Raw genomic sequence first — 25,995 nt, forward strand, 5'->3', positions numbered from 1 at the left:
CGCCAGCTCGTTCCCCGCCTCGTCACCGCGGCCACAGTGCCGGCCTCTTGTACGCTGTCTTGGATGTAGGCAGCGTGTGCAGGAGGGGGACAGGGAGGCATCCTGGAGTGTTGGAGGCCTGACTTTGTCGCTGGTTTGGGGATATTTGGCCACACGCTTCATCTCAGTGTGTCTCACAAAAAAATATATAACTTAAAAACTATAATTCTGTACTGTAATATATATTAATCAGCAAACATTAGCCTCATAATGACTTCCCCTAATGAAGTTTTCATTAAGACACGATGGTGCCTTTACCCTGTTTAGGTGGCAGATGACGGTGACAGATGAGAAACAGCACAAGTATTTCAAAAATTCCCTTCGCACACGTCATCCAGGTTCACGGTGAGAGTAAACCGGACCAAAAGGGAGAACTAGAAATCAAGGCAGATACGGCACCTGGGAAATCCACCACCTTGACTGACGGTAGCCTTGTTTCCTGGGTTGCCGCTGTCGACATCTGGTAAAAGAAAAAGACTCGGTGAACGGGCCTGCCCACGAGGGTGGTCTGCCCGGGAGCGCCGGGAGGGGTTTTAAGGAAACGGTGCTGTCCTTTGCCGTGTATACAGCGCTCTTCCACACGCGACTCATTTAGAACCAGGACCCCTTACGCCACTTGGGTTATCTGGGATCCAGCCTCGCTTTCCAGTGGCTGTTTACTCTGTGGGCGTGAGCATCGTCAGTGATTCTGCGGGAACTTAGACACTCGGGAGGAGCCGTGGGCGGGTGCCTGGGTTCCTGCAGATGCATGAGGCCTGGGGTCGCCAGCACCCCGTGTTTCCCGCCGCCGTGGATGTACCTTCCCCAGGAGACGCACGGGCACCGGGGAGGAGTGGGCACGAGGGGCCTGGGGTGGCGGGTGCCGGGGTTGGCTTGGCGCTCACGAGCTGTGCGCCTGCGTGTTACACTCCCGCCCGCAGCCTGTGGGGGTCACGTCTGCGCCTCGAAATGAACGAGGACTCCGTGTCCCAGACCTCAGGGCCCTGTCGGCTTCTGGACACACGGGCACGGGCATTGCGAGCACGGAGCGCCCCTGCGCGCCGTACCCCGCGGACAACTGCGGCAGCGCCCGCCCGTCTCCCAACAGCTCTGTCCAGACGAGCACGCGGTATTTATCACTTTGCTGCACAATGACCCACAGGGTGCTAATTGGTCATTAATTAAATTTTAGCCTTTCAACACTTTTGTATTCTCCAGCGGCGTGGTCTGCGGTGCAGTCTGTGCGGTGCGGTCTTTATGAGCGGCCGGGAGTTCGCGGCGCCGCTGCGTGGAGGTGACGGGGAGAGCGGCGCAGGGCACCTGCTCTTCGGGGTGGAGGATGGAGGGTCCTGTGACCGAGTCACCGGCCATGGCCGCAGCCTGTGCCGGGGCAGCAGTCAATGGAGTCTCAGGTGGAAGCCGTTCCAGAGATTTCTCTCTGACGTGGCGTCTCCGCGCCTCGCGTGGGAACTCAGTGGGCCGGGACAGTTCTTCAGAAACCACCTTCCGGGGGAATGAGCTTCCTGAGCTCCCTCGTTGGCCAGTGAAACCATGTCCCAGTTCAGTTTCCTTCCTGGGAGAACCCCTCCCGCTGCGGCTCCCCAGGCAGAGGCCAGTTTGAAGTGACTGATGATTGACAGGGCGGCGCTGGGAAATTTGCTGTGTGTTTTTCAGAAAGTGTGGCTTTCTTGAAGTTCAGCAGAGACATTGCACACATTAGTGCGAAGGGTTTTGAAGCAAAAGAGAATTTGCTTCAAGGAATGTCTGAGCGAGTCAGAGCAAGGTGTGGGCCGGGTGGGGGTGGGGGGGGCAGGCGGCCGCAGGGTTTGGGACACAGGCCACCCTGTCGCGGGGTTCTATTTCACTAATGAACTCACCAAAGAGCGCAGCGTGCGCGGCTGCGCAGGAATCGGCTGCTGGGCGTTGGTTTTCTAGGTGACGGTAAGGCAGTCGTCAACATTTGGGGGGCATTTTCGTGTGTCTGTGTTTAAACAAAAATGCCCCATAAGTCCTTTAAAATGACTAGAATCGCAGTATGAAGAAAGCAACCACTAAACTGTAGTTAATGTTTTATTCCTCCGTGCTGTCGGCACACGTGTCAGTCATAACCCGAGGGCGACTCAGACTTTCCTCGTCGTCGGAATAACTCGCTGCTTTTCCTGTTGCCGTCGCCGAGGAAGTCCCTTCATACTGTCATGTTTGATTCTCATTCACTGGGGGCAGGCTGGGATTTTTCCGACGTTACAGACAAGGCAGCGGAAGCTTAGAAACAGGAATTTCTAGAGCTCACGCTGCTGTCACGCCTAAACACGCAGGACGTGGCGTGGAATGAATGTGGGCTGGGTGAACGAATGAACGAAGGGAGCGATGAGGAGCCACTGCACGGTCTTCGGGGTGTGGACGCCTTTACAGTACAAGATACGGAGTCAGTGAGCATGTCTTGGGGCTCACAACAGTGGAGACGGGAAGGAAGCAGCCGGGGCCTTCACCCCGACGGTGCCTCCCCAGGGGCCGTGCTCATCAGTGATGGTGCCGCTCAGGGAGCCAGAGGACAGGGGAGCAAATGCCCCCCCGGACTGGAAACCGCTCTCCTCCCATCTGGCTCAGAAACACAATGTCTCCGTTTCCTGGAGGGAGACGGGCTGGTCTTTATGAGCAGTTTCAGGGCAGCTTTTTCCTCTGATTGAGGGGTGGAGTCAGGGGGAACCGGGTAAGAATGCACTGTTTTCTGTTTAGTTTGGCCACCGAAGATGGAATTCGTTGAGCGCCGTCTGTTCAAAGGAACTGCAGGCAGCAGCGAGCCAAGCGTCTGTGGCTCCTCTGCACACGGGCCAGCGTCTGGGCCGCGGAGGGGGCAGTGCGCGTGATAACTTCTTCCCAAGCCGTGAAGGATCGTCGGGGAAAGGGAGGCTCTTCTCCACGAGGGAGTGCTGGGAGGGAAAAACGGAACAAAGCAGACAGCCGTGAGCTGGGGCATCTGGAATTCGTGTTAAGACTTTGTAGGAAAATGTGCTCCCCGGTCCCGGCTCCCACAGCTGCCGTCCTGTCCTGCATCGCCGACCACCCTTTCCTCGTCACCCAACGGCGACCGCCTGGAGGTGCTCCTTCCAGAGCCGTTCGGAATACCCCACGGCTTAAACGCACCGGTGACTGAGAACTAATTTTACAGCTTACATGTCCCTGGAACACCCAGTGAAGGGGCCTCCTTTTCAAGGAGCCCCATAAGCTACAGGACAGAGGAGTGGATGGAGGGGGGGCTGTTAATTAAAGGAGGTGTGGGGCGGTGATTAAAAGTTGCTGCTTTTCTAAAAACTGTTGACATTTCTATTGAGAATGAGAGGAAGCGGTCGTGTCACCTGCACAGAGGTGCCCTTAACAGCGGTTCTCAACCTTCTGGCCCTTTAAATCCAGTTCCTCATGCTGTGACCCAACCATAGAATTATTCTCGTGGTGACTTCATCACTGTCATGTTGCTACTGTGATGAATTGTCATGTAAATATCTGATAGGCAGGATGGTCTTAGGGGACCCCTGTGAAAGGGTCGTTCGATCGCCAAAGGGGTCGCGACCCACAGGTTGAGAACCGCTGCTCTAGCGTGACTTCCCTCTGCTGTGCGTGAGCACTTGCCCCACAAAGGTGACCGACCGGGTGTCCCTGGGCCGCTGAGTCTCCAGCTGTCCCCTGCGGCAGACCCAGAGGAGCAGTCTGCTCTTCGCCCCTCTAGGCGGACGGACAAGAGGCCGGGGCGGTATGGGGCCCTCCTCCGGGACCTGCAGTCCCCGGGCCAGGAGAGGCGGGCTGGCCGCCTAACAAAGCCGCCTTCAGGCCGGCGGCTCGCCTCCCCTCTGGCAGGAGCTCAGAGCCGGGGCAGCGGAGAGAAGGCTCCTTTATGCGCAGCTGCTGACTCATGGCCGCTCAGCCTGCTGGAGAGAAGGCGGCGGCCGCCTCCCAGCCGTCCCGGGTGCTGGCCACTTTCATCTCCGCGTTCACACACGTGTTTCCATGTGCTCCGTGGACAAGGCCGGGCTCGGCCAGCACGTCGCGGCCGGAAAACATCTGCGCCGCCTGTGCACACACATGCGCATCTTGCAATAGGCGTGGGGGCCCGGAGCTGGTTTCCAGCGAAGGCTTTTAGGGTTTTTCATTCTTTTTCAGTTTGCGTTCCGGCTGTCAGAGCCGTGGTTCTCTGGGAGTCGGCGAATGCGGAGGGACTGATTCCAACAATTAAAATGCGACGCGGACGCGCGAGCACTTCCCCTCGCCACGCAGGGGCCTCGCGTGACACAGAAAGACGGGTCTGTGGGCGGCACACAGGAAGAGGGGACCGTCACGTAGGCTCGGGAGCCGGAGCTGGAAGACTCCCCCGAACTATGTCCATGTGAACAAGGACCCTGAAATGGTTGAAATCGATAGTTGCCTCTGCACGTCTGCGTGCTGACTGCTGAGAAGCTACGGCCCTGGGCGGGCGGCCTTCCGTGACACGCAGGCCGCGGGAATGTTGGCACCGCCCCCACCGGGACCGTCTTGGGAGGAGACCTGATACCCTTCGCAGGACCGGCCCCTGTGGGAGTGTCAGTGAGTCCCTGTGCGTCTGGGGAGAATAGGTCCATTTATAGCCCCAGAAAATGAGTTTTGTTTTTCGTACCGTTTAGATTTTTCAAACAGAAACCAGCCTTTCAGGACACCTTTATGTTTCTAAAAATAGCACCCCTGTTGGAACACTTCACTTCTGCTCAGTCTACGCCGCCCCCCAGCCTGAGCCTATGAATTCCGTCGGTGGAGTCTGTGTGTTTCGGTTACAAAGACACATCCTCTGTGAGGATCGCTCCCTTTTTTCCCTTTTAGACCAGCTCACGGGGACAGGAGGGAGGGAACAGAAGGTGTCCAGCTCCCGTAAATCCTGTCTCAGTAAACACGCGGTCCTGCCCCTCCGCTCACTGGACGTGTCGCTGAAACTTACACGCCGACGCGAACAGTTACCTAACGGGGCTCCTCAGGCCGGGCCCAGACAGGAGCCTGGTGTACGCGTGTGTCGGGCTCGCACGCGGCCTGGGAGGGGCTGTGGCTCTGCCGTTCTGTGCACATCGGTGTCATCACATGTCACGCCTGGGCACCACCTGCAGCTTCACGATGAACCCACTCGCTCAACTTCAGGCTCCGGCGTTCCTTCCTGCCGCCTCGATGCAGGAGGCGTCTGACTCACTGTCCCTCCGGCGGTAGACGTGAGATGTGTTTGAAAGTATCGTAAAGTGAAACAGCAAGAACAGAGCCTAGAAGACAAATGGGAAATGTCGTAGATTTTCACCTCGAATGCTAAGCAGATTCAATAAATAGTAATTTTTTTTTTTTTTTTTAATTAAGGGACAAGTGAAAACTTGGGTTGGTGTTAGGGCCACCAGCGTTCGGTGACTGGGTTTTTAAAGGGAAAGCTAACATCAACATCGATGTTTGTCGATTTTTAGACGTTTTTAACATTGTACTTCTGTCTGTTGGGGGACGCGTCGAGTTCACCCCACGAGTCCTTTATGACTTAGGCGCACGTGTAAGTCCCGCGCCAGGGCGGGGCTCTGGGCTCACAGTGAGGCTGCGGCCTCCGGAGCTGTGCTGGGCGGGCAGGGCTCCAGGGACGGAGCGGGCCTGCTTCCTCGGCGAGAGGGCTGCCATCTGGCCGTGATCACAGGGTGCTGGTGTCACGGCTTCTCGGGCAGGAAAGGAATGATCCTCGTCTGTTTCCTGTGGATAAGCGAGCGGCTGATAATCTCGCGAAACCTCCTTACCTTACAGAAAGCAGACGGGCTTTGTTTACCGCCGGCCGCCAGCTCCCACTTGGGTGCTGATGACACAGCCTGCCGGTGCCGGGTCGCTGGGGGAGTTTGAAAACCCAGCTTCCCGGGCCCTCTGGTGGGACCGGACGAGCGTGCCCGCCTCCTGCTCCCAGGGGGCCTCACGTTCTCCTGCAGCCGCTGGCCCACCAGCTCAGCTGCACGGCCTCGCCTGCTGATGCAGGGAAACCGCGCTCTGTCCGGGAACGAGACACTTTTATAGTTTCCTCGGGGCTGGGATGGACGATTGTTTTGAAAAGCAGAACAGCGGTTTCACAGCCGGTGTGAGGAGGTCTTGCTTCCGCGTGGGTGTTAAGAAGGGAAGAGGAGGGAGGGTGCGCGGGTTGAGGACGGAGTAACACCCCCCCCTCCCGCCCCCGTAGGAGGCGCGGCGACTTTCTGGGTAACTTGCTCAGTCCATCTGCCTCTCGGTCTTGTTTGTCTCCTCTTGGCTGCTCATAAATCCTTCAGCATTTACCATAATCGTTTATCACTTTTCCTGTTTCCAGTTTTTCACAAGTCGCTTTGTCTCCGCTCACCTCAAAGCGCGGGTCCTGTTTGGCTAAGGAAGTCCCTGCTGCCGTGCATCTGCGGGAGGAAGAGATGGTGGGCCACCTCTTGAACTTTCCGAACAAACAGCTCCGCTCCGGCCTCGGGAAGCTCATTTCTCCTTGATCCCGGCTGATCCCCGATACCGAGCGCGGGGCCCCCTCCTCGCACGTCAGGGCCCCGTTCTGGCCGGCGGTGCGGGGCCTCGGTGATGGAAGGCGCCCCGGTTGTCTTTTATGGCCCGCGCCGTAATTATTATTGTGTTTTCCATCTCCTTTCGGGTGCTTGCTTTTTAATATTTTCCTGCGGAAAGCAATAAGGCCCGTCTCCATAAGAACCCCATAAAAGATTTTGGTCTTCAGAATTTCCTTTTGATAGAAAAACAAGCAGAATGCAGAGGGACTTTTTTTTTTATTAAATATTAGACATCTGGGCTGACAGCATTAATTTAAAGTCGCTCCCGTAATATCTCCTCTTCACCTGTTTCTTCGGATCCCCACCTAATATGCAAATCACTTTCGAATGAATTCCGAAGAAACATTAAATATATTAAAACCTGCATTTTAATAAAATTGTCAATGCGTAATATATACCTTGCTTCTAAGGAAGGGTGATCAGAGGTAATGAAATGGTAATTTGGACAGAGAACTATTTAATATCTTCTTATATTTTAGACCCAGGAAAGAGTGACTCTGGGCTCGGGACGGAACGGGTTCCGCTCAGGTATTCTTCCCGTTTCTTCTGAGAGGTTCTAGGTGGTTCTAGGTGGTCCAACTCTGTGGACATGTTGAAAGGGCACAAGAACCCCAGCCGGTGTGGCTCAGTGGATAGAGCGCCGGCCTGCAGACCGAAGGGTCCCGGGTTCGATTCCGGTCAAGGGCACGGGCCTCGGCTGCAGGCTCCTCCCCAGCCTGGGCCCTGGTCAGGGCACGTGCAGGAGGCAACCCATGGATGTGTCTCTCTCTCACATCAACGTTTCTCTCCGTCTCTCCCTCTCTCCTCCACTCTCTCTAAAATCAATGGGAAAACACCCCCCGGGGGAGGATGGTGCAAAACCAAAAATAGAGAGAGAGAGAGGGCAGCCAGGCCCGTCCCTGAGTGCCCACGTGTAACCCGGCCGCCCCGCTTGTCGTTGCAGATGGCGTGGACGTGGAAGATGACCCCACCTGCTCGTGGCCGGCCTCCTCGCCCTCCAGCAAGGACCAGACCTCCCCGAGCCACGGCGAAGGCTGCGACTTCGGAGAGGAGGAGGGGGGCCCTGGCCTGCCCTACCCCTGCCAGTTCTGCGACAAGTCCTTCAGCCGCCTCAGCTACCTGAAGCACCACGAGCAGAGCCACAGCGACAAGCTGCCCTTCAAGTGCACCTACTGCAGCCGCCTCTTCAAGCACAAGCGCAGCCGCGACCGCCACATCAAGCTGCACACGGGCGACAAGAAGTACCACTGCAGCGAGTGCGACGCCGCCTTCTCCCGCAGCGACCACCTCAAGATCCACCTGAAGACGCACACGTCCAACAAGCCGTACAAGTGCGCCATCTGCCGCCGCGGCTTCCTGTCCTCCAGCTCCCTGCACGGGCACATGCAGGTGCACGAGCGCGGCAAGGACGGCGCCCCGCCCGGCTCCCGGCTGGACGACTGGAAGCTGAAGGACACGCAGAAGTGCAGCCAGTGCGAGGAGGGCTTCGACTTCCCCGAGGACCTGCAGAAGCACATCGCCGAGTGCCACCCCGAGTGCTCGCCCAGCGAGGACCGCGCCGCCCTGCAGTGCGGCTACTGCCACGAGCTCTTCGTGGAGGAGGCCTCGCTGCTGGGCCACGTGGAGCAGGCGCACGGCGGCGAGAAGAAGAACGCGTGCAGCCTGTGCTCCGAGAGCTTCCTCACGGTGGAGGAGCTGTACAGCCACGTGGACAGCCACCAGCAGCCCGAGTCCTGCAACCACAGCAACAGCCCGTCCCTCGTCACCGTGGGCTACACCTCCGTGTCCAGCACCACGCCCGACTCCAACCTGTCGGTGGACAGCTCCACGATGGTGGAGGCCGCCCCGCCGCTGCCCAAGAGCCGCGGGCGGAAGCGGGCCGCCCCGCAGGCCGCCGACGTGGCCGGGGCCTCGGGCAAGCAGGCCAAGGTGACCTACAGCTGCGTGTACTGCAGCAAGCAGCTCTTCTCCAGCCTGGCCGTCCTGCAGATCCACCTCAAGACGATGCACCTGGACAAGCCCGAGCAGGCCCACATCTGCCAGTGCTGCCTGGAGGTGCTGCCCTCGCTCTACAACCTGAACGAGCACCTGAAGCAGGTGCACGAGGCTCAGGACCCCGGCCTGATCGTGTCGGCCATGCCCGCCATCGTCTACCAGTGCAACTTCTGCTCCGAGGTCGTCAACGACCTCAACACGCTGCAGGAGCACATCCGCTGCTCGCACGGCTTCGCCAACCCGGTGGCGAAGGACAGCAACGCCTTCTTCTGCCCCCACTGCTACATGGGTTTCCTCACGGACTCTTCCCTCGAAGAGCACATCCGCCAGGTCCACTGCGACCTCAGCGGCTCCCGGTTCGGGTCCCCCGTGCTCGGGACGCCCAAAGACCCCGTGGTGGAAGTCTATTCCTGTTCCTATTGTACAAACTCCCCCATCTTCAACAGCGTCCTCAAGCTGAACAAGCACATCAAAGAGAACCACAAAAACATTCCCTTGGCCCTGAATTACATCCACAACGGGAAGAAGTCCCGGGCCCTGAGCCCCCTGTCCCCCGTGGCCCTCGAGCAGACCTCCCTGAAGATGATGCAGGCGGTGGGGGGCGCGCCCGCGCGGCCGGCCGGGGAGTACGTCTGCAACCAGTGTGGCGCTAAGTACGCGTCCCTGGACGGCTTCCAGACGCACCTGAAGACGCACCTGGACACGGTGCTCCCGAAGCTGACCTGCCCCCAGTGCAGCAAGGAGTTCCCCAACCAGGAGTCGCTGCTGAAGCACGTCACCATCCACTTCATGATCACCTCGACCTACTACATCTGCGAGAGCTGCGACAAGCAGTTCACGTCGGTGGACGACCTGCAGAAGCACCTGCTGGACATGCACACCTTCGTCTTCTTCCGCTGCACGCTGTGCCAGGAGGTCTTCGACTCCAAGGTGTCCATCCAGCTGCACCTGGCGGTGAAGCACAGCAACGAGAAGAAGGTGTACCGCTGCACCTCCTGCAACTGGGACTTCCGCAGCGAGGCCGACCTGCAGCTGCACGTGCGCCACAACCACCTGGAGAACCAGGGCAAGGCGCACAAGTGCATCTTCTGCGGCGAGGCCTTCGGCACCGAGGTGGAGCTGCAGTGCCACATCACCACGCACAGCAAGAAGTACAACTGCCGCTTCTGCAGCAAGGCCTTCCACGCCATCATCCTGCTGGAGAAGCACCTGCGCGAGAAGCACTGCGTCTTCGAGGCCAAGACGCCCAACGGCGGGGCCAACGGCGCGTCCGAGCAGGTGCAGAAGGAGGAGGTGGAGCTGCAGACGCTGCTGACCAACAGCCAGGAGTCCCACAACAGCCACGACGGCAGCGAGGAGGACGTGGACGCCTCGGAGCCCATGTACGGCTGCGACATCTGCGGGGCGGCCTACACCATGGAGACGCTGCTGCAGAACCACCAGCTGCGCGACCACAACATCCGGCCGGGCGAGAGCGCCATCGTCAAGAAGAAGGCGGAGCTCATCAAGGGCAACTACAAGTGCAACGTGTGCTCGCGCACCTTCTTCTCCGAGAACGGGCTCCGCGAGCACATGCAGACGCACCTGGGCCCCGTCAAGCACTACATGTGCCCCATCTGCGGGGAGCGCTTCCCCTCGCTGCTCACGCTCACGGAGCACAAGGTCACGCACAGCAAGAGCCTCGACACGGGCAACTGCCGCATCTGCAAGCTGCCGCTGCAGAGCGAGGAGGAGTTCCTGGAGCACTGCCAGATGCACCCCGACCTGCGCAACTCGCTCACCGGCTTCCGCTGCGTGGTCTGCATGCAGACGGTCACCTCCACGCTCGAGCTCAAGATCCACGGCACCTTCCACATGCAGAAGACCGGCAGCGCGGCCGCGGTCCAGGCCGCGGGGCGCGGCCCGCACGTCCCCAAACTGTACAAGTGCGCCTCCTGCCTCAAGGAGTTCCGCTCCAAGCAGGACCTGGTGAAGCTGGACATCAACGGGCTGCCCTACGGGCTGTGCGCGGGCTGCGTGAACCTCAGCAAGAGCGGCAGCCCGGGCCTCACCGCCCCGCCCGGCGCCGCCAGGCCGGGCCTGGGCCAGAACGAAGGCCTGGGCGCCCTCGAGGGGAAAGGCAAGGCGGGGGGCCCGAAGACGCGCTGCTCCAGCTGCAACGTCAAGTTCGAGTCTGAGAGCGAGCTGCAGAGCCACGTGCAGGCCGTGCACCGCGAGCTGCTGCCCGACGGCGGCGCGCAGCTGAAGACGCCGCAGGTCTCGCCCATGCCCCGGATCAGCCCCTCCCAGGCGGACGAGGTAACCCCTCATCATGCTGTTTCTCTCCCCCAGGCCCGCCCCGCGGTGCCCGGGACTGTCCTGTGCAGGAGAGGCTGAGGTCGAAAGGCTGTGGCTTTCTGTGTGTTGTTTCCCCGCATGGCCATTCGCCAGCAACTACTTGGTTCTTGAGACGCAGCCTTTTGGCCTGAGCGGTGCAGCTTAGGGCTGGCTCCTGTCTCCCTGGAGGACTGTCCTCCCTGGGGATGAAGGGCATCGCTCTGCCAGCCCCCCACCCCCTGGGACCTGGAGTCTCCGCGGCTCCCCCCGCGTTCAGGTCCCGGCCGACTGAGTGTGTGGTGGGGAGATAGATGATGGCTGAGAGTGATGTGCTACGAGCCGGCTTGCCGCCCTGCAGTTGATGGAGAAGATAGACAGACAGACAGACAGACAGACATAGATATGTGGGTGACACACGGGGGGTGGGGGGTGGCTTTGCCATGTCACGCTGTCAACGCTCACTGTTTTCCTTGCCTTTTCCGCGTAAGAAGGAAAGCAGTTATTTCACAAGAGGCTTTTTAAAACCACCCACGTTTATTACGCACGTGGGCCCACCCTTCTTAAAGGACTGCGCCCGCCTCGCCCTCTCCATCTGGGGTTGGCTTCACGGTGGGCGGTTCCTCAGGTTGAGAGTGGTCCCCGCTCTCTGCTGCCCTGAAGGAAGCAAGTTGGTGCCCGTGAGCGGTTGGAAGTCGGGCCCCTGAGGCAGGAGCTGGCTCACTCCGCTATGATTCCCTGTGCTTGGCCGCCTGGCTCCTGGGAGCTCCGCCCACTCTCCACGCTCTCTCTGGGGAGATGACTCCCCAGGGACACCCCAGGGCCATGGTCGGCAAACCACGGCTCGTGAGCCACATGCGGCTTTTTGGTCCCTTGAGTGTGGCTCTTCCACAAAATACCACGTGCGGGCGCGCACGTACAGTGCGATTGAAACTTCGTGGCCCATGCGCAGAAGTCAGTATTTTGTGGAAGAGCCACACTCAGGAGGCCAAAGAGCCGCGAGTGGCTCGCGAGCCGCAGTTTGCCAACCACTGCCCCAGGGAGACCATCTTCCTTCAGTGGGAGGACCCTGCCTTTGCCTGACCTGTCTCTGCACTCACACCTCCTGCAGGCCTGCACCCCCTGCAGACAGCACCAGTCGCCTGGAGGGGGCGCTGAGCAGGCCGGCCAGCCCCTGCCTGGGACAGGTGGCACCCAAACCGCCAAGCTGCTTCCCTGCCTCTCCAGTGAAAGTAAATCTGCAGCTTTTCCTCATTTAAATAAACAAATCCCGTCACCCCACGGGGAGCGCCCAGCCGGGAGAGCGTGGTGTCCGGAGGGTCAGACAGTGTCTTTTGAGATAAATATTGGCATTTACAATCGTAGGAGTTATTTTATTTTTTTCAAAATTTATTTCAAAAATTTTTAAACCTATGGACAGGTTAAAGCAGGGGTGGGGAGCCTTGTTTCTGCCCAGGGCCATGGGATGTGCGTGACATCACTCGCAGGCCATGCGAAGTCATCAGCTTGACATTAGCCGGCTACAGGTGGTCAGACTCTAACTCCCCCCCATAAGGCCTTGGCAGGGCCAGACCAAAGGGCTCCTCAGGCCTCACGCGGCCGACGTCCCCACCCCCGCGTTAAGGAATAGCACAGTGGAACACAGTGTGTGCCTGTGTGTACATCTGTGTCACAGATTTACCAGCTGTGAACATTTTGTCCAATTTCTCTCTCCCTTTATACTTTTTTTATTAATTTGAGCCACATGTAAGTCAATTGCAGATATCATGATACCGCCTCAGGATAAAGGGATTTTCCTATTTAACCGTAACATCATTAGTGAAGGCAATTAACGAAATCAGCTAAAGAAATTAAGTAAATCCATACTATCATCTATGAGAAGTTCATATTCAAATTACCCCAATTACCCCCAAATGTTTTATTTTTGAAATGCTTTTGAACGAGAATTCTTAGAAAACATTTATGCAGAGGATGACTGTTCTCCTAGAAAATATTTCTATGCTGGTCGTGTAGAGGAGCTTTTATACTCATGTTTAATTTAAATCGTGCATAACGTTGCATTAATATGAATCTGCGTGCGTGTGTGTGTGTGTGTGTGTGTGTGCCTGAGAGAGAGATCGGGAATGTTAGGCACGTGTGCGTTTAACAGGAAGCGTAACGGAGATCTTGTTTCTAGTAAATGGTTTGTGAAAAGGCACCTGCCTGTTTTTTCTTTTCTGCTTGTGGCTTATGTTTTCTGATGTGTCCAAATCGCTGCATATTTCAGTACCACGTGAGGTGGGATGTTTTAAAAATCGGGGCGGACACATGTACGGCCTTTAACACGTTTAGTTTGGTGGGAGCTGAGAGCAGAGCTTACCTTCCAGAGGTGGGCTGAGTCTGTAATTATACCTCCGTCTCCATGAGGATGCTAGAGCCCACCTACCTCCTGCCCTTGCATCGGACACGATGTGCAATCTGCTGAAAGTGGTTCTTAGTTTTAATTCTTACGTGAGTGTTTTTATAGTACGAGCCGCTGAGGCTAACCATCACGCGTTATGCGGGGGCGCCTGTTACACAGCCTGATGCATGAGAGCTGGTAGCAGTGCCTTCATCAACCAACTGTTAGGGCTCAGCTGCCCCCGTTCCCTTCGTGCCCCAAACGTTCCCTCATGGCTCCACATGTGCGGCGCTGTCACCACTTTCCTCTATGACAGCGGTCGGCAAACAGTGGCTCTCGAGCCACATGCGGCTCTTTGGCCCCTTGAGTGTGGCTCTTCCACAAAATACCGACTTCTGCGCATGGGCCACGAAGTTTCAATCACACTGTACATGTGCGCCCGCTCGTGGCATTTTGTGGAAGAGCCACACTCAAGGGGCCAGAGAGCCGCATGTGGCTCGCCAGCCGCGGTTTGCCGACCACGGCTCTAGGAGGCTCTGTCGTAGCGTGTTACGTGCGCTCTTCCTCCCTGTACTCTCTGCAGCTAGAAATGGGCCGTAGCACCTATCAGACTTGACACAGAATGTTACCCAGACACGAGTGAAGTTTTACAGAAAGAAGCCTAAAGGAACGTGTCGGCGAGGAAAAGACTCGGCCTCCTGGTAGCTCAGCCCCTCGCTGCCAGCCGAGGCGGGCGCCTGTGACTTGGCGCTGTGAGGAGCGAGTGAGGTTCCCCGGGGCAGGGGCAAGGCAGTCACTGCCGTAAGCCTTCGCGGAGAGACAGGCGTGCCCTGGGGACACGTTTCATCACAGAACGACGGTGACATCTGTGCCTGGTGACAGACGCCCCAGGTAGGAGCTGAAGGACGCGGCCGTGTCGGTGCTATTTCACCTCTCGCCGGGATCCAGGCTTCAGAGGAGAGACCACGGGAGATCAGGAAACCTGGTGCATAGACACCGTCAGCCTCCAGCGGTTTGAGACACACAGTGTGGCCGCGGCCGGCTGTCCTCACCGTGTCGGAGCGCCGTCCGGGGCGGGTGCCGTGGAGCTGGCCTGGCGGTGGCTCCCGCGGCCTTGCCCACACGCGGAGCTGAGGCGCGTGCCGGGCCCTGGGGGGCGTTGGCACAGGCGTGTTCTTCTGAGTGTTAATTACAGGGTCACTTTCCTGTTTTCACCCCATTTTGACTCAGATGTTGTTTCAAGTCTGAGGCTCTGTCATCCATGTGCGCACATGCCAGTCGCCCGTTCTGTCCCACTTCCCGCCACGGCCATGGCCGCCTTCTTCCCCTGAGAAGCCGCACGCGCTCCTGCCAGGGTCGCCAGTCGTCGCCTGGCTCTGTCCCGGCCATCGCTGCAGCACGGGGCATGTGGCCAGCTCTTCCCCGCATGCCCTTTCTGAGGTCAGGGCACCCCCTCTCTGACATCACAGTGCCCCTCTGACATCGGGCACCCCTCTCTGACGTCAGGGCACCCCCTCTCTGACATCACAGCACCCCTCTCTGACGTCGGGGCACCCCCTCTCTGACATCACAGTAACCCTCTCTGACGTCGGGGCACCCCCTCTCTGACATCACAGTAACCCTCTCTGACATCGGGGCACCCCCTCTCTGACGTCACAGCACCCCTCTCTGACGTCACGGCTCCCGCCTGCTTTCCTCCCGCTCCTGCCTGCAGAGGTTCCCTGGCCTGTTCTGAAAATGAGAGGATTCTTGAGGTTCATCCTCAGCCCCTCCCCGTCTCTGTCTGTCAGCGGCCTCCCTCCCGTCTACACGGCTGTCCCTGACTCTGTCCTGACAGCTCCAAGCTCCTGCCTCGGCCTCGCCTTCGGTCCCGGTTCCAGCACAGGCACAGCCAGGCGGTTCCATTAGCGGCTCAGATGTCCCGAGGGCAGTGGACACAGATCCAGCCTTTGATTCTCTCTCCTGAAGCCCTTTTCCCGACTCCTACCCTGTTAGTAAAGGAGCCGCTTCTACCCGTTACTCAAGTGAAACACCTGGGAGCACTCCTGACCCCCCCCTCTTCGTCCCCCACATCTGATCCGTCTGTGAGAGCCATTGACCCGCCTCCCGCAGGTCCCCCTCGATCTCTCCAGCTCCAGAGCCTTCCCCGTGGCCTGGCCACGCAGTGGCCTCTTCCCGGGTCCCCGCCTCATCTCCCCCTGCTTCCAGCCCCTTCCGCGTGCTGCGGGGGCAGAAGCTTGGAGACGTGTGCACTGCATCCGTCACTTGAGGTTCTTCAGTAGCTTCCCCTTTCACTCAAATTCCCACCTCCAGCCGTTGACGAGGCCACATGTGTGGCAGCAGCTGGCTGCCTTCACTTGTCCAGAGTGCCTGTCCTGTGCGCTGTGCCTGGCCTCCCAACCTCCCAGCCTCCTGGCCTCCCAGCCCCCAGCCTCCCAGCTTCAGCCCCCCAGCCCCCCAGCCTCCCCAGCCCCCCAGCCTCCCGTCCTCCCAGCCTCCCAGCCCCCCAGCCTCCTCAGCCCCCCCGGCCTCCCGTCCTCCCAGCCCCCAGCCTCGGCCTCCTGAGCGGAGATGCTTCCCGCCTTCACGTTGCTGCTCCCTCACCTGCTCTCTGTGCCAGCCTCTCGGGACCACTGCCTCTTTCTCGTCTGTCAGGTGGGCCTCCCTGAGCGTTTTGTCTACGTTCGTCTCTGCTTTAGGGTGTTTTTTTTTCGTCCTCACCTGAGGTTAGGCTTTTATTGACTTTAGAGAGAGAGGAAGGGATAAAGAAAGAAAAACATCAATCGGTTGCCTCCCATAGGCACCTGGACTGGGGATCGAACCCGCAACCTCCTGGTGTACAGGACGATGCTCCAACCAACTGAGCCTCCGGCCGGGCTCCTCTTCAGGGTTAAAAAAAGTGGTCATTATTTATTTTCTTGTTTATTTCCTTCTTCCCCTTTCTCACCTCTGAACACCCAGCATCTGATCATGAGGACTCGGTAAACATCTGTTGGATCAATGAACGTGACAAAGATAGTGTAGGAAGGTGCATCTAGTCGCTAATGCAGAGATGTGGATAACTTCACCAAAGGAGTTAGATGCTTTAACGTAGGGTTGACATGAAGATACTAAAATAAGCTGCGAGTCTGGACGTTCCCAACAATTAACCCACCATCGTCAATAAAACTCTCCTAAGCGTCTGAACGTCAGTATTCGCTCTTCACGCAGAACGTGGACATGTCCGTGGTGCCGATTCAGCACCCACTCAAGTGCCAGAGTTCTGCTTTGTTTTGTTTAATAAAAATTTTCATATGCGGTTGAAGCAAACACTAAGGTTTTTATATTTCAAATTGCTGATCCTAAGCTTTGCTGAGTCCAAAGAACAAAAGTAAATGAGTGAAGTTCCCTCTAAATAAACAGTATTTTAAAATTAAGCAGAAACTGTACATGACCAAATAAGTTAGTAATCTTAAGATGCTCTTGCAATCGACGGAATTGCCTGGCCACGTTCAGTCTCTCTCAGATTTATTGTTGTTGTGTTCAATGCTCGCTTGGCATCCACAGCATCCTGGCACAGGGAGCTAATGGGCCTGGCGTGGATGTCAGGGTGTGGGAGCCAGAGGCGGCTGCCTCCTGTCCACCCTCCGTCCCTGTCTCCATGCTGGCCTCGCGTGATCCTGCCTCGTTACTCCATTTCCCTGCCGCTGCTATGCCTAGATTTTCTCATACCCCAGCTCTAGATTTTGTGTGTGTGTGGATGCTTTTAATCTGGTGATAGTGTCATTTTAGAGCCTATAGAATCCAAAGGTAGGACTGTTTTTGTACACAAACACGCACCTTGAATTGCACATGATACTTGTCTTTTGAGTTCTGGTCTCAAAGAGTCTGGACTCATCCATGCAGCGGCAGAATTCTGTTCAAGCACTTTACATTTTAGCTCAGGTGGTGCAGAGGTGACGGTGAACACATACACATCCAGATGATTCAAATAATGAAAGAAAATGGAAAGCTACCTTCTGGAATTCTTAATACTGCATTGTTCCACTCACTGTGTGATGTGGATGTGGGTTTCTTTTAGGTGTGTTTTGTATTCCTAGAAAATCAGCCTCAATACGAGAACCTTGCTAAAGGCTTTTAAAAAGCTTAAATAGCTTGTTCCCTTATTTATACTTCCTTCGCCACCTTTCACATTTTCACCTTTTAAAGGCACACATTTCTAAAGATGCTATTCTTACTGTCTTTCTCTTTCCCTCATCTCCTATCACCTATTAACCCATACAGCCGACGAAAATGTCAAATTCCAACTTTCAACTACCCATTCCATGGTACCAGTTGGGCATCCTGCTAGCCCTTTGAGCAAAACAGATTGTAATTTTCCCCTCCAATTTTTTGCCCTGTTCCAGCTTCCTCCTAGTCCTGCTTGTCTGAGACTTCGTTTCTACCTCCTGATTTTATCCTCCTCACCTTTTGGGTCAGTCACTGTCTAGGCAACTGCTCTTCTGTTCATAGCTGCCACCTCCCCTCTCCACACCGAGCCCTGACATCATAAACTAACTGCTTCCCTTCACTCTCTTCCTGCCCTAAAGCCAGTAAATACAATAGAAGGTTCTCTATAAGCAGGTAACACGCTCTGTGATTCACATCATAGAGGCTGAGTGGCGGGCGGAATAGAAATCCCCACCTCCAGGCAGAATGGACGCCGTGTAAAGCTTCATCCGGCAACGCACGGAAGTTACAGCTGCTGACTCCATACGTGCATGTCATTCTCGCACTGAAAAATTTAGGTTCACACACATCGCATTTTGAGGCCATAACACAAATACATTATAAATGGAAAAATATACCTTTAAAAAAACAATAAATTTAAAAGTTAAAACCACACATAGTACAAGGAGGGAATAAAAATAGGTATTAAAAATACTTAGAACTAACGGGTAGCTACATTTCAAAACCTGTGAGATAGGGGTCAAGCAGTAATTAGAGGGGGAGTTACTAGAACATAAAAAGACATCTTAGAAATTTTTAAAAAGGCTTCATGTTGATGAGCTAAACATTCAGTTGAAGACACGAGGGCCAGGGCCGCAAAACACACGCATGAAAAAAGAAGGGAAGAAAGCAATAAAACTCAGAGCAAAGAGTCCTGACACAGAAAACAGCAAGGAGGCCAACCAAGTAAAAAGGTAGCTGTAACAAAATTTACAAGCTTCTGGCGAGATTCGTCAAGTATCAAAAAGCCCAACAGAAATAAATAAGACTAATACTCAACGGAGGTTAAAAGGCAGTGAGAGAAGCACGACACATCCCAGAGTGACTGCGGTAAGAAAGATGCAGAACTTCTCTATTTTTGTGAGAACGAAGAGCCAGTGGAACGCACAGGTGGGAGTATGACTCTGTCAGCTGCTTTCAAAGCTGTTGGGCAGTCTGGGCTGCAGGCGAGCGCGAGCCCACGGCCCGCCCAGTGTTCTCCGAGGCCACACGCTCACCACGGTGTACGAACCGTATTCACGGTGGCTTCTGCATCTCAGCTTCAAGCCTAGCTGAGTGAAAACACTTGTAAAAGTAGAATGAGAACTACATTCATGTCATGGCACTACCTTACTCCGTCTAGGCAGTGGGAGACCGCACAAATGAGGAGTAAACAGCTGCTAAATCACAACCAGGATGACTTGTATCCATAATGCTGAAGAAAAGAAACCAGGCACACACTACCCCTGACTCCATGCACGTAGACGTCAAGTACAGGCAAACCTAATCTCCAGTGCTCACCGCCAGAATGGCCCCCTCTGGGAGGAGCATTTTTCTGGGTCGCATGCCTCCGTTTACGTGGCGGTTACACCGGGACATACACATGTGAAACTTCATCACACTTCAGATGATAGCAGATTCCTATGTGTATGGTATTTCTCTATTAAGATTTTCCAAAAAAAAGTGCTGAAAACGTAAGATACAAAGGGTAAGAATATTGTGAATAATTTTATACTAATAGCTGGATAGTTCTTATTGTATGGAAACAGTTTTAGAATAGTGTGTTACCAAAGCTGACTCAAGAACAAAAAGCGGTCGAATGATTCCATAAACCTAAGAGAGTGTAATAAATGTTGAAAGCCACCCCACAATGAAAATACCAGAGCGTACGCATAATTCCAAAGCGGTGCCAGGAAATACAGAGCGTGAACACTCCAGTTCATTTAACGAGTCCAGTATAATCCCGATATCAAAACCAGACAAGGATGGTAAAAGAAACATTTAGTCAGTTTGACTCATGATTTTACATTTTAAAATTTTAAACAAAATATTAACAAATGTAAATTCACTATGTTAAGCCCTGGCTGGTTTGGCTCAGTGGATAGAGCGTCAGCCTGCGGACTAGAGGGTCCTGAGTTCTATTCCGGTCAGGGACCATGTCCGGGTTGCGGGCTCAGTCCTCAGCCTGGGGCGTGCAGAAGGCAGCCGATCAATGATTCTCTCTCACCATTGATGTTTCTGTTTCTCTTTCCTTCTCCCTTCCTCTCTGAAATTGATAAAAACACATTTAAAAAAAATAAAAATATAAAAAACAAATTCACTATGTTAAAAAAAGATGTCAGCCCTAGCCGGTTTGGCTCACTGGATAGAGCGTCGGCCTGGGGACTGAAGGGTCCCAGGTTCGATTCTGGTCAAGGGCATGTACCTTGGTTGCGGGCACATCCCCTGTAGGGGGTGTGCAGGAGGCAGCTGATTGATGCTTCTCTCTCATCAATGTTTCTAACTCTCTCTCCCTCTCCCTTCCTCTCTGTAAAAAGTCAATAAAATATATTTTTAAAAAAGGATGTCATACTCTGATTAAAATGGTTTTAAATGTAGATTATAAAAATGTAGATTAATTTGTGTCCCATTCATTTATTCACTCAGTAGTTATTGAGTTCCAACCCCGTGAGAGGCATTGGACATAGGTGGGCACTGGACCCACAATGGCAAACACACAGATACTATTTCACGTTTCTCTTGGCAAAGAACCAACCTTCAAAATCAGATGTGCCCTCCAGCAGCGAATCAGTTACACGCATCGCGAGTGAGATGGGGAGGGCCTGCGCCTGCTGACACGGGTGGTAGGGAGTCAGCCAGAATCCCAGGGTGCCTTTACAGGAAGTACTGAGCTAGCACCGGCTTCTGGAGAACTTCCACAAAGCACAGGCTCGTCTTCACAGATTCCGTGTGAAACGCGGGGTCTATAAGTCGCCCTTCTCTCAGCACGTCCCTCCTCGTCTGTGCTTGGAGCGGTTCTCGGGGCGCAGAGCCCTGCCGGGGCGGCCCCACACTCTCAGGCTGCATTTTCTATGGAAACTGCTTGCTCTGTCAGACATGAAGAATGACCCTGGGCAGTATTTTCAGGTCAATATATCCATCTTTTGGGACAATCTGAGCCGGGACTAGAAGGTCTTAGCTGACTGTGATGTAGAACGTAGGTATGTCTGGTGGCGGCAATCTGGTTCCCCCCAGTAAGTTTTTCCGAAAACTCTTACTCGTGGGTACACTTGTGAGAAGCCCAATCCACTCGATTCTGTGTGGTTCATAGAGTCCTTCGGTGTGTGCTGGGGCGTGTGCTGGGCTGGGGTGTGTGCTGGGCTGGGGCGTGTGCTGGGGCGTGTGCTGTGCTGGGGTGTGTGCTGGGGCGTGTGCTGTGCTAGGGCGTGTGCTGGGCGTGTGCTGGGGCATGTGCTGTGCTGGGGCGTGTGCTGGGCTGGGGTGTGTGCTGGGCTGGGGCGGGAGAGAGACAGGAGACGGGCTCCTTCCGTGACAGGGGCCTCGGATGGAGCGGGGGCGAAGCGTGGGCTGTGATGGAGTGAGCTCTGCGCGGAGAGTGTACGTGAGGATGAGAGCCCCAAGGAGGCAGCAGAGCCGGCCAGAGTGGCCCCGGGGCCCAGGGGAGTCGCAGGAAGTGGGAGACACAGGGGAGAGCCAACCCGAGGGAGCAGGTCCTTCTTATAAAGGTGGCCGAGTTCATGCCGCCGGATCCTAGGCTTGCTGGAACGTTCTGTGAGTCGCAGGCAAAGGACACTCCCTCTCTCTGGGCCTCACTCTCCTGGTCTCTGGTGAGGACACGGAAGTAAATGAACTCGCTCGCTCACCCCTGTCGTTCTAAAAGCCCACATGCTCTGTAGACGCTTGGACTGGGACCTCTGAGAGCATGAGCAATAGCAGGGGCATTTTGTTCTGGGTTTGTTTCTTTAAAGATATTTTTGGAAGGTGAATGAGGAATAATTTAAAAAACCCAAGTAAGTTCAGGCAAATCAAGGGCTGAAAGAACCCGCCCACTTAGACACGGACACACGGTGTACCTGCCCAGGGTGCCTCCTCACAGGTACAGCCGGGGAGACACCTGTGTCCCTAGAGCCAACCGCAGCTCTGGGGGAACAGAGCGAGCCCCCAGGGTCAGGGGGGTTGTGTAGGGAGCAGGTGGGGTTTGGAAGAACGTGAGGGAGGCGGGGAGTGGAGCCTGAGTGTCAGGAGACAGCTGTTCAGGCGGGAGGGATGGAAGGGAGAAGGTGCCAGCATGGTAGGGAGGAGGCGGGCTGAGAGAGCCCTGGGGTGGCAGGGCTGAGGGAGGGGATGGTGGCGATGAGAGTGGTGCAGGGCCAGGTGACTGGGGCACACGCCGGGGAGCTGAGGCTGCTGGAATGAGAGGAGCCCTTTCAGAGGATGAGATGCGAAAGGCCAGAACGGGAAGGGCTCCTTTAGCCAAGGGTGGCTGGAAGGCAGATCGGGAACGTGAACTCGAAAGGAGGACAGCCAGACTCCCCGAGCTTGTGTCTAGAAAGGCGGGAGGAAGCGGCGAGCAGGTCCCACGCATGCCCACGTGGGGTGTTGTGGGCGAATCATGATGTCAGGGGTCGCAGTGGCTACACGACGGGTCAGGCAGAGCCCTCGCAGACCTGGGAGCTTCCCATGCGTTCAGAGACAACCCGTGTTCCTGCCGTGACGCTGCCCTGACGTGTGATGCGTGTAAGAACATCGGAAGGAACCTTCGGACAGGATCAGCTACCTTTCCTCCCGGTCCTCTCTCGGCACCTGTGACAGGTGGTGCCGGGACTCGTGAGGATTTAAAAACCTTGCTTTTAGGGCAGAAGTTACGCACGTAAGGACACATGTCTAGTGGATTCTAGTTTTTCTCTCACTCACAGAGCTTTCTCCGGGCGTTTGGTGGGACTGCAGCATGTGGCAGCTCTCGCACGGGCTCTCTGTGGCCGGTGGTGCCGGGACACACAGCCTCGTTTCTACTCCCTCTTTCCTCCAAACACATATTCCCGACGTTCACCAGCCACAGCGCCGCGTTTTGCCAATGCTGAGACAGGAGGGAAGCTTTTTTTTTAAAAAAAAGTTTTTATTTATTTCAGAGAGGCAGGGAGAGGGAGAGAGAATCATCAATGATGAGAGAGACTCATGGATGGGCTGCCTCCTGCACGCCCCCCACTGGGATCGAGCCCGCAGCCCTGGCCTGTGCCCTGACCGGGAATCGAACCCTGACCTCCTGGCTCATCCGTCGACACTCAACCACGGAGCCACGCCGGCCGGCAGGTTTCAAGTGTTTAAGGTGGAAACAGTCAATAGGTGGTTAGAATAAGTAAGTGATGATGACGATAGCGCCCGAGTCGGTGTGAGGCGACCCTTTAGAGATTTCCCTTTTCCCTTGGATTGATGTTTACGAGACTCGTTATTTAAACTCCGAATCCCCCACTCCCCGTTTCTGACTTTCTCGAATGTTATGAACGTTTATAAAACAGTCGGTATAGGGAGTAACTGGAACCTGCGATGAGTCATAAATCCCTTCGGCCTAGGAGCGAGCCAGCGCTGCTGCGAAGGGGGCGGGCGGCGAGCCTGTCCTGATCCAGGGGAGAGCGCGTCTCGGTGACTTTCCGTTTCCGCCCGACTGCGCGTGGAGCTGGCCTGTAGCTCCAGCCTCGTGGATTCCCTGAGGCCGCTGTGTGGGGTGGGGAGAGGGCGCAGGCGGTGTGGGTGCGTCTGAGGGCGGCCCCGCAGGAGTGAAGGCGATGGGTGTCCCTCATGGCAGGCGGCCCCCCAGACGCGCTGTAGGAGCGGATCCACACACTTCCTGTGGCCTGGAGACCAACAGGCAGCGGACCCACCACATTAGCCGAGACTATCCAGATGCAGTTGTCTCCCCTGAGAGCCCGGGGCCTGTGGGGGGACCAGCGAGGGGCCTGGGGCCTGTGGGGGGACAGAGAGGGGCCTGAGAGAGACCCCAGCTATAAGGAAATATTAGTGCTTTCAGTTCGTCTCATCCATTTTCTTCTCTGTTGAGGGCTTTATTTTTACATAAGTTCAGAATTGCTTGGAAAATGACGGAACTGAATTAGTAAAGTGCCTACAGTGGTAGGCGTTTGTGGGAAGCTGTGGGTTTACTGTTTTCACTCACATGTAGAGTCCACTTGCTTGCCAACAGGCTCCTGCCAGGTAAGGGGGGTGCGGACCTTAAACGTGTGCCTCACGTGTAATGCACACTCTCGCCCTGGAGCAGTGGTGCTGCTGTCGGCCGAGCACAGCTTTCTTCCTCCCACACCCCAGCCCTGTCACCAGCTGGTGATATTCCTCGTCCTATTAATGTTTTTAATCCTCACCTGAGGACATTTTTCTTACTGAGTTTTAGAGAGGGTGAAAGGGAGGGAGGAAGAGAGGAGAGGGGAAGGGCGAGAGAGAGAGACATCGAAGTGAGAGAGTTACATTGGTTGCTTCCTGCACGCACCCCCAATGGGATGGGGGCGGGGGAGGGAGTGAACCTGGAACTGGGGTACGTGCCCTTGATGAGGAACTGAACCCGTGACTCTGGTCCACGGGCCACCATCTAACCACTGAGCCAAACCAGCCAGGGCGCGTCATTAATTTTAAAGGTTCAGTTAATAAACAACGTGTCCCCTTATTTATTGTCATAACATCTAGAATGGTGGCTTCTAGTTTAAAGAGCTTTTAATATGCTTCAACGTCCCCATAAAAGAGTGAGAACTAATCCTCGACAAGCAGCGCCGTTGCCCCAGGCAGTTTATGGGGATTCCTTTCTGTCCCGCCATCACCTGCCAAGTGGTGACGAGGGCGGCCGGGGCTGTGACGCGGGCGCTGCGAGGCAGGCCCGTCCACGCGCCTCCGTGTGGCTCTCCGCCGCTCCTCGCTCCACTCCAGGAGGCCAGCTCGACTCCTTCACTCACAGGGAAGGACACTGAGACGCAGGCCATTGGAGGGTCTGCCACACGACCGAGTGACGGAGCCTGGAGAGCAGGGCTTGGAGGAAGTTCCCAAGCTGCTTTCCCTGAGACGTGGGGGCGTTCGGAGCGGCTGTCCACAGCATGGCTCTACCACGTCCGGAGTCAGGGGAGCTGGCCGGCTCTGCGTGGGGAGCCGTGGCCCACGGTTGGGATTCGTGACGTTGCAGGGGCGAGGGGGGTGGAGTGGCTGCCGAGGGCTGTGGGACATTCTGGAAAAACGGCTCTGTACCTTCACGCTGTGATGCCCCGAGCCTAGAGCGATGGCAGATAAGAAAACTAGATAGACAAATGGTCATGTTCAAAACCGCTCTCCACCTTTGAGATTCAGAAACCAAAGTGACCAGCCACATGGTTGTCAGGGCTGAAGCAGGGTCTGCTGGACTCTTCCAGAAACAAGCAGTGGTCACGGTGAGTCACCGCGGACAAAGGCAGACCCTCTCCCCCAGGCAGGGCCCGGGGGGCTCCGTGGAGACTGGAGGGAACATTCTCTCCATCAGCCCCTGAGGCTGGGCCTCCAGCCGGGGAGCGAAGAGCGAGAGGTGTAAGGAGAGAGGCACAGTTTGGGGGCTCAGCCCTGGATGTGCCCCCTGCCACTCCGTGATACCCTCACAGGTCTGACGCCCTGCGAGGCCGGCCAATAGCACAGCTACTGGAAAGGGGGAACGAGCACACAGACCACAATCTTTCACTACCAACGGCTTCACAACCAAGATTCCAAAACACGTGAATGAATCTAATGCTGGCCAAACAGCAAACAAACCAACAAAACCTGCCCGACCTGTGTGGCTCAGTGGTTGGGCATTGACCTAGGATCCCGGAGGTCAAGGTTCGATTCCCAGTCAGGCCCAGGTTGCGGGCTTGATTCCCAGTGAGGGGCATGCAGGAGGCAGCTGATCCATGATTCCCTCTCATCATCGATGTTTCTGTCTCTCCTTCTCCCTTTCTCTCTGAAATCAATAAAAATATATTTACGATTAGAAATTGTTAAAAATGAGAAATATTTATTGAAATAAAAGCTTTGACAGGTAGGATTAACTCTAGCCAGGACAGCAGTGAAGAGAAAAATCAGTGGTTTGTTAAGTGTTAGATGGGGACGTAGAGGAAACTAATTTTTAAAAGATGCCTGACAAGCAGTTACGGCGCCTGGAGGACAGGCGGGAAGACCCCAGTCTACGCCGATGGCATTCGGTGGAAGGTAACGGAGAGTGTGTGCGACACGTCAACTGAAGAAATGCCTGAACGTCTTCAGGAGAAACTCACCTGAGCTCTCAGGTTGCAGTGGTCCTGTCCGTGTCGAGTTGGACAAATCCACATAAACACGTGGTTACAGCCATGGCACTGGAGCTGCAGGACAGCGAGGGCAGGAGAAGGACTTGCCATGGACGAGGCGCCTTTGGGGAGCCACTCCTCCCCTGTGGCCCTGGTCCCAGGTCCGGGCCTGGGAGCCGGAGGTGCAGGTGGCCAGGAGCCGTGCCTTCCCCGTTAG

At 55.9% G+C, this 25,995-nt stretch overlaps 1 protein-coding gene across 7 annotated transcripts in view; it reads left to right on the forward strand.

Moving 5' to 3' along the window:
- ZNF521 (zinc finger protein 521) overlaps positions 1 to 25,995 on the forward strand; it is a 274,149-nt gene that overhangs the window by 116,466 nt on the left and 131,688 nt on the right. For all 7 annotated transcript variants that reach the window (XR_009454218.1, XM_059707442.1, XM_059707441.1 and 4 more), the window contains one exon: positions 7,528 to 10,877. Coding sequence is in view for 6 of the 7 variants with exons in the window: in XM_059707442.1 (XP_059563425.1) it covers positions 7,528 to 10,877 (3,350 nt within the window). In the remaining variant the exon portion in view is untranslated. The remainder of the gene's footprint in view (positions 1 to 7,527; positions 10,878 to 25,995) is intronic.

This window comes from Myotis daubentonii, chromosome 8 (genome assembly GCF_963259705.1).
Source record: "Myotis daubentonii chromosome 8, mMyoDau2.1, whole genome shotgun sequence".
NCBI classification, from domain to species: domain Eukaryota; kingdom Metazoa; phylum Chordata; class Mammalia; order Chiroptera; family Vespertilionidae; genus Myotis; species Myotis daubentonii.